This window comes from Bidens hawaiensis, unplaced genomic scaffold (genome assembly GCF_021521415.1).
Source record: "Bidens hawaiensis isolate Kalapana, Puna unplaced genomic scaffold, B.hawaiensis_p1.1 tig00021362_1, whole genome shotgun sequence".
NCBI classification, from domain to species: Eukaryota; Viridiplantae; Streptophyta; class Magnoliopsida; order Asterales; family Asteraceae; genus Bidens; species Bidens hawaiensis.
In genome coordinates this window covers 398,677-411,700 of record NW_027493313.1, presented here as the reverse complement: position 1 = coordinate 411,700, position 13,024 = coordinate 398,677, and the positions used below count along the sequence as shown (strand labels likewise).

Sequence of the window (13,024 nt, the reverse complement as noted above, 5' to 3'; positions counted from 1 at the left end):
ATTTCGGGTTTCGCGTTTAGGATTTAGAGTTTCAGGTTTAGGGTTTAGGTTTTCGGGTTTGGGGTTTAAGGTTTAGGGTTTCATGTTTAGGGCTTATTTTGTAAAAGATAAAGAGGTAAAATAAGGATATCATAAATATATATACTATTAAAAGTTAAAAAAAGATATTATAAATATTTACAATATTAATACTAAAAAATAAATTAATAGTAATACTTGATAATTTTTAATTTGATATATGTAGTGGAGATTATTAAGTTAAAAAAGCGTTGTAGGGACTAATATGTATATAAATAATGTTAAGGGGTAATGGTAATTGATCTAATAAGTTCATGGGGGAGGTGTATATTTAGTAAAAATGGTGTAGAGGGTACGTTTAGCAACACCTAACAAACTTACATACTTGGAACAATTTGTTTTAATTTATTTATATCAATTTCTAAAGAAAGTTTGCTAAGTCTTTTATTGGGTGATAGATAAGTTCAGAATTGCTATACAAAATAAAATTCGATCATAACCCAACGGTCAAGGTGACGAGTATTTGTTCCCATTCTTTCGAAATCAAATCAAAGAATAATTTTACAGTTTGAAAGTGTTACTTAGAAAAGAAACTTGTTATAAACTCTAAAGTGAATATTAAGGTTCAAATTTCAAACCCATCTTGGGCACATCTCCGTACTCTTGGGCTATCAAAATTTCCATATGAGGTTAGCTCACTTGATAAAAATACTTGTCTTTTAGGCTATCTGGTATGCTCCCCTCAAGCTTAAGGAATGGTCATACATGGACTAATCCTCATGCAATGGTTTTACTGGAACACCACCCCTCCTCTAAATCATTCACGTGTGACTGGACCCAAATGAGGGTGATCACGCGAATAGTTGAAATGGTTGGGTTGTGGGGGGGGGGGGGTTTCAACCGATCAGAGTTTTTTTTATTATTATTTTTTATTATTAAATACGATTAATGAGTAGACGTGACGAATGAGGGGAAATGAAAGATGTGATAAGAAGATCCTATGTTCAAACAACATGGGTAATGGAGTAACATTTATTGTTTTAAGAAAAAAAACAAGCAAGTACATTCACCTAATTTTAAATCAAATCCATAATTATCCAAATTGGTATTTTGGTAGGGACACATAAATAAGTAACTAAATTCGTTTTTTTTCTTTTTTCACATGGATAAAGCTCCTTTCTTTTCGTGATGCCCTTATCAGTGTTGAGTGTTCATTAAAGTTGGGAAATGGGTGTACATTAGATAAGTGTCAATTTTGTAATAATTTGAAAAGTAGGTATTGTTGGGATTTTACCTAAGTATTTTATAACCACTCACACATTCTCTCAAATCATGTTTTACTTTACTTATCTGCCATAATTCAGCCTAGGCTTCGCTTAATGCAACATGCTTATTGCATATTGATATTGTTATATGTCATCATCCCGTTGGTTCTATGATTAGTGGGAGCTATATAATCATTTTAGTGGTGGTTGAAGATTTTTGAATCATACAAGATTTTGGGTGGGTCTTGTGAAACACTATACAATATAAGACGAAAAGTGAATTTTATTCCAATAAACCACTATTTTGACTAAAAAAGTAAAAATAAAATCTTGTAACATTTCAATCTCATACGTTTGAATTTTGTTATCATTTTACCCCCTGGCACTAACTATATTAGTTTTTTCGTTAAGTCTAGTAGTACTTAAATCATTTTACATATTGGTGGGGGTGGGGGGGGGGGGGATCTAACGTGAGGTGGTGGTGTCGGTTGGTTGGTGGTTCAGAAGCATGGTTTTCATCATCGGAGAAGGTACACAGTAATAACTAACATCTGTTAAAATATATTATCTTATCTGTATATATGTTGTACTATACGCGTCTTTGTTTGTAAAATCCACGAAAAGTAGCTTATACTAAAACAACTGCAATGTCTTTTAATATATATATATATATATATATATATATATATTAAGCATCATTTAATAGTTTAGGGGTGATGTGTGTCATTTACTTAAAATAATAAAATAGTATACATACGAGGATGGTTTAAATACACCAACTATACTACTACAACTTTGCCTAGGTGGTTGATAGGTGTTGAGCATTAAGGATCCCACAAAGAATGGCAAGAGGAGACTATGATGAAGAAGAAGAACAACAACAACATCCATCATTGTCACATCATAACCTCACTGGTCTGCTTTACTTCCATTAATTCGTTCCTGTTATTCGAATTTGATGATGATAATTAAAACTTTTGTTTATGGATTGGCTTTGTGTTGTTGATTGAAGGAACTGTATGGACAGCAGTAGCACATATTATAACAGCAGTCATAGGATCAGGGGTCTTATCGCTCGCTTGGAGCATAGCTCAAGTCGGATGGATTGCAGGCCCAGTGTCTTTGCTACTCTTTGGATTCTTTACTCTTGTTTCCGCATACTTTATTTGTGACATTCATCTTTATTTTGACCCTAAAAATGGCAACACCATCATGAACCAGTCCTACTTGCAGGCCGTTCACACCGTTTTAGGCGAGTTTGTTTGATCTAAACTTAAAGACTCGTAACCATTTACTTGCACTTTGCTTACAGCTAATTATGTACATTGAACTTCAGGGTATAAGAGGGGTTTGGCGTGCGGATGCTTGTTTTATTTCAGTATATTTAAAACTGGAGTTGTGTATACAATCACATCTGCCATCAGCATGAGGTATAAGTACACTACATATTTGGTGAAATTTTGATTGTAAAATAATAAGTTTAATAACATAAGTTTGGTTTGAATCTTTTTGGCTCGGCGACAGAGCAATTAGGCGATCAAATTGTTACCACAAAGAAGGGCATGATGCTGCTTGTGAATTCGAAAATAAATATTATATGCTTATGTTTGGAATCATTCAAACAGTAGCTTCTCAAATACCCAACATTTTTCATACCAAATGGCTCTCGATTATTGCTGCAATCATGTCATTCACCTATTCTTTTATCGGAATTGGACTTGGATTAGCCCAAGTAATAGGTAAAAATCTGTATCTTCAAACGAATCATAATCTAACTATTAATCATTTTTGCTTATTTGAAAATGAAATTATAGGAAATGGGAAAATTGAAGGTAACATCTATGGTATCTCAACTACTAATCCCACACAAAAAGTATGGTTGGTTGGTCAAGCTATTGGAGACATTGCATTTTCGTTTAACTTCTCGTTAATCCTTCTTGAAATACAGGTATATATAACATCTAGTCCGTCGTAATAAATCTTCTATTTGATATTGAATCAATTTCTCTAAACAATTATGTGATGTTTATAACATGTAGAGCACTTTGAAGTCACCTCCATCACAAAAGGTTACCATGAAGAAGGCTTCCACTATTGCAATCTTTACAAGTACTATATTCTACCTATGTTGTGGTGCTTCCGGTTATGCTGCATTTGGAGATCTGACTCCCGGGAATCTGTTGACTGGGTTTGGGTTTTATGAACCGTATTGGCTCGTGGACTTTGGTAATGCGTGCATTGTTCTCCATTTAGTTGGAGGGTATCAGGTATCACATGACTTTGGAATAATTTGTGTTTCCTTACATTAATATGTTTGACTTATGTTGTGTGTTATCAGGTATACAGTCAGACACTGTTCGCAATAGTGGAAAGATGGTACGCGGAAAAATTCCCAGAAAGTGCATTCGCGAAAGACACTCGAAGCATGAAGGCGTCGTCGTTATTGCCTGAGTTTAGATTAAATCCACTTCGATTATGTTTTAGAACAACATATGTGATTTTGACAATGTCAGTTGGGATGTTATTCCCTTACTTCAATGAGGTCCTCGCGTTCGCAGGCTCCATCATCTTTTGGCCTTTGACCATATATTTCCCTGTTGAGATGCACTTTGTGCAGAGGAAAGTCGTACCTTGGTCTGGAAAATGGATTATACTTCGTATCTATACTATTATTTGCCTACTTGTAACCATTTTTACTTTGGTTGGTTCAATTGAAGGACTCATTGCCAAAAGATTTGGTAAGTAAATAGTATTCTCTATAAAGCTAGTAACAGGGTTATATCAATTTTAGAATGTTAGTGAGTAATGTTATTTGAGCTGAGTCCATTTTAGCATGTTATTTAGCTACATATTGTTGGATTCACATTTACTCTTACTGTTAACCTGCATGTTGTTTCTTATATCACAAAGTTAGCTTGTTTGTAATTTTTAAGTCGAGAATCAACATGTCTTCATTCCTTTTGCTTTTGATACATTTGGGTTCCTTGCCCCCGAAGCTATTACGTTTCTGAAAAGAGTTCAGCAGGTCGTGCATAGTAGCTTATCGACGCCAAAGAACTATAACTTTGTTTTCAGTAGGATCGGGTTTGTCGTTCAAAAGGGGGTGGCGGCGCAGCTTGTTGCCCGCTTACCCACCTCTCTATTGTAATTGAATAATTTTGTTCAATATACGAATTATATGGATAAATTATAATTTAAAAAAGAAATTACTAAGTTATGGGTTAAGGCAACTTAACTTATCGGCTCTAGATCGTATGCTTGTATGATCAACATCGAGTTCCTATAAACGTAGTCTGGGATGGTATTCATGTTCTACATGTTTTCACTACTCAAAATCATAAAATATGAATGTTAGATTGATCCATGTTCTCTTCTTGTTTTGTCTAAAGGATAGGTCATGCTATATAATCATGATAGCTTGTGATGGATGTTGGTTTTCATGATTATATAAGGCTTTTTTTTTTTTTTTTTTTTTTTGCAAAAAGGGCCCTAAATTTAAAATTTGCTTTGGCAATACAAAAGGTTAAAATGTATTGTCTAAATCAAGAAGATTTTTTAAAACTTTTTGCCACATTTTTTAATACCAGCAGTACTCACTCTTCCTTTTGGTAATGGCATTTAGCTAACTATGTCTTTGTTTCTGTTTAAAGAATAATTGGCTGTTTAAAACATATAAAAAAGGTAAATTTGTAATCTGTTCTAGGCTCTAACGACCATTACAAGGTAAGTTAGTAGTCCAAATATATCAATAGGGTTTATTGCCTAAACAATCAGTTGCGTGATTAGATTTTTTTTCTTCTAGAAAATATGCATATAAAAATAAAAATAATAAGAAAAGGAAAGATATTGTGACGTTAGTTTATGATAATGACATATTAGCATTTTTTATTTTATTTTTTCATAACTTTCAAATATGTCATGCTAATGCATAAACAATCGGTTAGTTTATGAATTAAAGTGTTGAACATGACATATTAGCATTCTTTTTATTTTTTTTTATTTATAACTTTTAAATTTGTAATTATGTATATATAATATAGTTTTTATCCTCCGTATTACGGAGGCTTATTTTATATTATTTGTTTTAATAATTATATATTTTATAGATTTTAATTCCACTTAGTGTAAGATTATTAATAATATACTTAAGGTTTAATAATAAAAGAATTTCACAAATAAATGAGATATTATAACCTGTTTAAAAGTTATTAGGGTTTGATGATACTCATGGACCGTTTTTTTTTTTTAATTTTTTTACTATAAAATAGTTTCTTAAGTATGAATAATATCTTTTTTTAAAAAAAAATCGAGTTGTTTTACATTATTTGTTTCCAATATTTATATATTTTTTAGGATTTTAATTTTATTTAATGTAAAAAAATTAATAATATTCTTAAGATTTGATGACGGTTTAAAAGCTATCTAGATTTGGTGAGACCCATAACCCACTTTTTTTTACTATAAAATTGTTTTACTTATAAATAATATTTTAAAAAAAACATATATTAATTTTAGTATGTCTCTACTTTATAAAATTTTTATATCAAATATTTGGTGAGATTAACTTTTAATTTAATCAGACGTTATAACCCATTTAAGGCTATCTGCGTTTGGTGAGACCCAAACCGGGAATTCGAGTCAAATGCATGGGAAACATTTATTTACAAATAAAGCAATCTGGTGGCTTGAGAAAACAGTTGGGAACAACCAGAGAGCTTTTAAATGTTTCGTTTATATATATATATATATATATATATATATATATATATATATTAGTGTTTATCCACCGTATTATGGGGGTGTTTTATATTATTTGTATCTAATATTTATTTATTTTTTGAATTTTTATTTTTTTATTGTATGAAAGTCAGTAATATCCTTTTGTTTTATTGATAAATTATTTTACTAATAAATGAAATGTTATAACCCGGTTTAAAATCTATATGGGTTTGATGAGACCCAAGACCCATTTATTTTTTTACTATAAAATTGGTTTTTAACTATAAATAGTATATATCTTTTTTAAATAAATCAGACATTAATTTTTAGTATATCCCTACTTTATAGGATTTTTATATCAAATATTTGGTGATGTTAGTTTTTAATTTAATGAGATGTTATAACCCGTTTAAGAAATATTTGGGTTTGATTAGACCCATACATGTGAATTCGGGTTAAATGCATGAGAAGTCTTCATTTAAAAATCAAGCAAATCTGGTGACTCCAAAAAAATGGGAGCAACCACATCGCGACACATATGATTTTTATAGTTTCGTTTATATATATTATAGATATTTCATGAAGAATTTTATCATTTATTTACTTACTAGCTTTTATCCTCCGTATTATGGGTTGTTATACATTATTCGTTTATAATATTTATTGATTTTAAATTTTGTTATGTAAAGAAGTTAATAATATACTTCGGATTTGATGATGAAAGGGTTTCACAAATAAATGAGATGTTATAACCCGGTTTAAAAGCTATTTGGGTTTGGTGAGACACAGACTCGCTTATTTTGTTACTATAAAATTGTCTCTTAATTATAAATAATATTTTTTTAAAAAAAAAAATCGGATACTAAGTTTTAGTATATCCCTATTTTATAGGATTTTAATATCAAATATTTGGTGAGATTAATTTTTAATTTAATGAGATGTTATAACCCGTTAAAGGGCTATCTGGTTTGGTGAAACCCATATTTGTGAATTTAAGTCAAATGCATAAGAAACCTCCATTTACAAATAAAGCAATTTGGTAGCTTGAGAGAATGTAAGAAGGTTTCGTTTATGTATATTATATACTAGTTTGATCATCCCATGTTACGGGGGTTTATTTAAGTTTTTGTTTTTTCGTTTAGCTATTTTATGATGATTTATTTTATTTTTTTAACGTAGTCTTGTTTTAATTTAATGCAATATATATTAGTTTGTTACGTTCACTATATTTTTTGTGTTTTGAGTTTTTTTAATTGAGATGTGTAAGTTTTTTAGATTTTTAACGAACAAACATAAACGAACACGGGCATGTTGATTTTTTAAATGAAAAAACATAAAACAAATATTTGTCTAATGAAAAAGGAGCGGTTGATGATGGTGGGTAGTATCGAAAGTTAACACCGACGATAAAGTTGATAAACCATCAACGGGGAACATGTAAAGGAGATAAATAAAATTTGGGTTTGATGATGAAAGTGTTTACCATTAAATGAGATGTTATTCTTTGATGATTAAGGAATTATTTAACATATAAATGAGATTTTATAGGCCATTTAAGGGTTACCCGGGTTTGGTGAAACCCATGACACGCGAAAATTATTGTTTTATTATGAAATAGTTTCACAAATAAATGAGATGTTATAATATATGAGTTTGGTGAGACTACCCACGAATTCGGGTTAAATGCATAAAAAACCTTAATTTAAAAATCAAACAATGTTGTGGCTCTAGAGAATGAGGAACAACATGAGAATAACACGTAGGATTTTATGGTAACGTGAAAAAAACATTAAAATATCTCCAATGAGATTATATGTAACACAAATATAAATCGAAGAAAACAAAATGAATGTAATAAAAGCAGGAGGCCCGGATGTTGTATTTTAACAACTTAAACGTTTAATATTTTTTTTCCCCTGGATGAGTGGATGCTGATAAAGCAGAAGTTGGTGTCGTTGACTAATGGCTGGAGCAAACTATGATGAAGAAGAAGAAGAACCGCAGCCATTGTTGCAGAGCTCACATCATATTCCTAACCTTACAGGTCTGCTCTTCTTCACTCTCTATTTATCATTACAAATCAAACGTACATTACTAAATCAAAACCAAATTAATATTTGATCTGATTAGGATAAGTTGTTCATGACTTTATTTTACTTCCAATTCATTCCTGATGCTGAGTTTTACTGTTTTTAATCATTTAACTCGGTGTTGTTGATGAAGGAACTGTATGGACAGCACTAGCACATTTTATAGCCGGAGTGATCGGATCAGGTGTTTTATCAATGCCTTGGAGCTTCGCTCAGCTCGGATGGATTGCCGGACCATTGTGTGTTGTAACCATTGCGTTCTTTGCGCTCGTGTCTGCGTTTCTCATCAGCAACATCCAGCTTCATACAAACCCAAGCAGTGGCACCACCACCATAAGCCACTCCTTTTTGCAGGCTGTGAACAACTTTTTAGGTCAGCTTTTGTCAGTGTTATTATCTTACTTGATGCTAATCAATAAGCTTCCATAATTTTACTTTATTAAAGAGTTAGTGGACTCCTAGTTTGACTAGAGTTGGCCAAAAGAACGGGGTTGTAATCGCTTTGACAACTCAATGAAACTGGTTATGAATGGACCGATCCTTTTCCCCTTATAAACTAGTTTCAAACTGAACCAGTTTAGGCATAAAACAGTTTTTGACTTTTTTTGACCCAGACCAGACCAGTTCCAAACTGAACCAGTTTGGACCTAAGAACCAATTTCAAGATCAATGATCAATCATACCCAGTGGAGTCCCACCAATAGCAAAGCTATAAGTAGGGTCTGGGGAGAGTGGGATGTAGGCACACCGTACCTCTATCCAATGAGATAGAGATGTGGCCTAACAACCAATTTGTGCACCTCTAAATTGGACAGGACAGAAAGGGGGCCAATATAAAATTAGTATAATTTGGGCTACAAGTGGAGTTGCAGAGCCCATAGGTGGTTTATTGGATACTTCCTATAAGTTTTAGCTAATCCATTTATTTCAGTTTTAGTCTAAAATGCGTAAATCCAATATGAGCTCGAAGCTTCCTTTGTAACTCCCAGAACTTCTTCGTAGTAGCTCCCATCCACGCCTCGTTTCATATCATTAATTTACACGTTTATTTAAGTCCTTAGTTTTAGTATTTATTAATTAGTACGGTTTATATTTTGAAAATTTGGCAATGTCAGTCAAATATAGAAAATTCTATAAAAGGGACATTCGTGTACTGTTTATTTTGTGCTTTCGCTCTGCGTCTGGATTAAATTTTCTTCTGTGATTTGATTTCAGGATATAAAAATGGAATGGTATGTGGATGCTTGGTGTATTTCAGTTTGTTCAAAACAGCTGTTGTATATGTAATCACATCAGCAATCTGCATGAGGTATATATTCTAACCTATTCTAATAATTTCTGTCTGAATATTGTGTTAGCAACTCTAAAAACTTTGAAATATTTGTCTGGATTACAGAACAATTAGGCAATCAAATTGTTACCACAAAGAAGGGCATGATGCTGCTTGTGAATTTGAGAATTGGTATTATATGCTTATGTTTGGAATCATTCAAACAGTAGCTTCTCAAATACCCAACATTTTTCACACGAAATGGCTCTCGATTATTGCTGCAATTATGTCATTCACCTATTCCTTTATCGGAATAGGACTCGGATTAGCCCAAGTAATAGGTAATAATATCTATATTCAAAATACTGATCTTTGATCTTGCTGCTGTACCACAAAGTAGGCGTTCACAGTTTAACTAGTTATGGCAAAAATTCTGGACCAAACTGCTAACTACGGTATGAATGTGCATGAAACTGAAAAAACCAAACCCAAACAAAAACCAGTGGTTTGGTTTTATGTTTTGGTAAAAACCAAATTTTAGGTTCGGTTTTGGTTTTGCATGTAATGAATAACGAGAAACCCCAACCGAATTTATGGATTTTTATTTTTCATTTTCAAATAAAAGTAATTATTAATAATTTAAACAAATAGCATAACCTAAATATTTTAAGCCCAAATAATTGATTAACCATTATTTAACTATAAGATGTAGGCCCAAATTCATTATTTTGGGCCATATTTTTGCCTAAACATCTTAAGCCCATATGGTAAAACTGAAAAAAATCGAACGTGAATCGATAGCTGGAAAAGCTGAAAAAACTGAAACAAACGGTTTTCAAAAATCGAAGTTTTGGTTTGATCCCAAAACCGACTCAAACCTGACCATGCCCACCGGTTTTGGGAACCGAAAAACTAAAACAGCCAGTTTTTAGCGATTTGGTTTTGGCAATTTGAACTGATTTATTTTTTCAAAATTGCTAATTGGTGTTCAGTATCTAAAAATAACAAAGATGTTTCATGAATACAATACATATACATAAGTCATAACTGCATATTCTAAATATGAAAAAGGGTAAAAGGGCCGGTTCGGTTTGGTTTATATGGCTGGTTCCAAGTTCCAAACAGACAGTTAAACCGCCAGCCTGGCAAAACCGAACCGTATAAATGTGAGATTGGCGACTTGCTTCAGTTTGCTTGTTGAATATGGGATTACAGAACAAGGGGAGATTAAAGGTAGCATCAATGGAATCTCAACTACAAATCCGACTCAAAAGGTATGGTTGGTTGCTCAAGCTATTGGAGACGTTGCGTTTTCGAATTCATTTTCGTTAATCCTTCTTGAAATACAGGTACAAAGTTAACTTTTAATCTGCTCTAACACCTCCAAAATTAGTTTCCCTAAACAATTATGTTATTTTTGTAACATGTAGAGTACTTTAAAGTCACCTCCATCTCAAAAAGTGACCATGAACAAGACTTCCACTATTGCAGTATTTATAACTGCTTCCTTTTACTTGTGTTGTGGTGCTTCTGGATATGCTGCCTTTGGAGATAAGACTCCTGGGAATCTGTTGACCGGGTTCGGGTTTTATGAACCGTATTGGCTCGTTGACTTTGGTAATGCATGCATTGTTCTCCACTTAGTTGGAGGGTATCAGGTATCACATGACCTTAGCATATTAGTCAGTTAATATAAACGGGTGTTTGACATTGCGTTTTCAAGTCATGTATTTATAAAGTAATTATGTTTAAACTAAGTATATGATTATGATTACTTAATTGTGTTTCTAATACAGATATACAGTCAGACTTTGTTTGCACTTGTGGAAAGATGGTATACAGAAAAGCACCCCGAAGGCATATTGACGAGGGACATTTCGAATTTTAAGGTGTCCGAGTTTAGATTAAATCCGCTTCGGTTATGTTTTAGAACAGCATATGTGGTTTTGACAATGGCAGTTGGGATGTTATTCCCTTACTTCAATGAGGTCCTCGCGTTCATGGGCTCAATCTTCTTTTGGCCTTTGACCATATACTTCCCTGTTGAAATGTACTTTGTGCATAAGAAGGTTGTACCTTGGACTAGCAAATGGATTGTACTTCGTTTGTATAGCACTTTTTGCTTGGTTGTAACAGTTTTTACCTTGGTTGGTTCCCTTCAAGGGCTTATTGCCAAAAGATTTGGCTAATTCTTGATCATAGTTGTACAATTTTTTCCTTAATTTTATTGATTGATTCCATCCTTAATTATTTATTATGCAGAAAAATAGTTATAAATATTGTGTATTTAAAAACATATCATTTTAGGTGTATGTTGGAAATATTAAATGCAAGGATGAATGAAAAATCGAGTGGCTCAAATGGATATTTCAAACTTTGGTGATTTGATTTCAGTCTTGAACTTCTTTTCATTATGGACATCATGTGAAGTCTTTATCTTGTTTTTCATCTTCATTTGTTGGTTCTTCATATGTGGGAGTGTCCCTATCATTTCCTAGTTATCCTTATAGCTAAACTCAAGTATTTTATTTAATGGGTTATTTGGTTTGTTCATTTGATGCTTCAAACCTTTCCTTCTAAGAGTTTTGACTTGCCATTTTGATGATGGTTAAGTCATTAATGCAGGGTTTAAGTGAAAGATTTTCTCAAAGAAGAATGATTTTTTCAAATATTATTTAAAAAAGTATTATTTGATTTTCAACTAATTCATATTTAAAATAAATTGTTTAATATATTTTTTTATAAATTTTCTCCGAGTTTATAAAAAACAACTTACTTTTATTAAGTTGTTTTATTAATCTTTAATGGATTAATTATAAGATTTCTTCATCTTCAATGTTGAGGTAAAGATCTTCATGTAACACTTTGTGGGTTATAACTTGATAATTCCACCATAGATCTTGAGTGTGTAGTCTTTATTAAGTGTTCATACATACTAATTGTGAGTAATGACGATCAATCAAAGTGTTAACGCACATGTATGTGACATAACATCAATAATGAACTAATATTTTTTCATGCCACATTAGATTCATTATCAAAACATTAATATTGACTAAAGTTTATACCATTGTTATAGTCAAATCGGGTCATGCAATAAAAAGATTAAATCAAATTTTTCGGTTCAACTTTATTTTGAGAAATCGTTCCATCACATTCATATTTTTTAAATTACAAAATCAAATCAACCAATAAATATAAAAAATAATTGAATCAGTATTAAGACAGAACCAATTGTTTTTTTATTGCAAATAAATATTTCCGAACAGTTTTTAAAACCCAAAAGACCGGATTTTCGGTTTGTGTTGAGCAAGAACCCACTCACGCCTACTCTACAACAGGCCGTTGTAACCGAATTTTTTGTTTGAAAAATGGACTTATGTGTGTGTGGCTGTTAGTAAAAAATGTTAATCTCTCATTTCCACGTGAAGGAAGGTCTACTCTCCGACCAGCGAATATTCTTGTGTTTGGATGGGCGGGGGGAAGGATGCTTGTGTGGACCTTACTGGGGTGTCCCCTCTTGTCGGGCTTAGGGACACCGGGTTTGTTGCTAGGCATGCTGTGCTAAAGGCAGAAGCAGGAAAAATTGCTAAGCACGAGAAGGCGTGTGTAGAGAATCAACACGCCTTCATTCCTTTTGCTTTTGACACATTTGGGTCTCT

General features: G+C 32.3%; 2 protein-coding genes across 2 annotated transcripts; both read left to right on the top strand.

The window, feature by feature from the left end:
- The first annotated feature begins 2,080 nt into the window (after positions 1–2,080).
- LOC143563335 (putative amino acid permease 7) lies at positions 2,081–4,038 on the top strand. Its single transcript, XM_077050899.1, has 7 exons — positions 2,081–2,198; positions 2,296–2,535; positions 2,620–2,713; positions 2,808–3,022; positions 3,098–3,231; positions 3,323–3,550; positions 3,622–4,038. The coding sequence occupies exons 1-7, from the start codon at positions 2,126–2,128 to the stop codon at positions 4,027–4,029; spliced, it is 1,392 nt and encodes a 463-aa protein (XP_076907014.1). The 5' UTR covers positions 2,081–2,125; the 3' UTR covers positions 4,030–4,038.
- Positions 4,039–8,226: 4,188 nt separating this feature from the next.
- LOC143563333 (putative amino acid permease 7) lies at positions 8,227–11,557 on the top strand. Its single transcript, XM_077050898.1, has 6 exons — positions 8,227–8,465; positions 9,308–9,401; positions 9,489–9,703; positions 10,578–10,711; positions 10,793–11,020; positions 11,159–11,557. The coding sequence occupies exons 1-6, from the start codon at positions 8,288–8,290 to the stop codon at positions 11,549–11,551; spliced, it is 1,242 nt and encodes a 413-aa protein (XP_076907013.1). The 5' UTR covers positions 8,227–8,287; the 3' UTR covers positions 11,552–11,557.
- Positions 11,558–13,024: the final 1,467 nt, after the last annotated feature.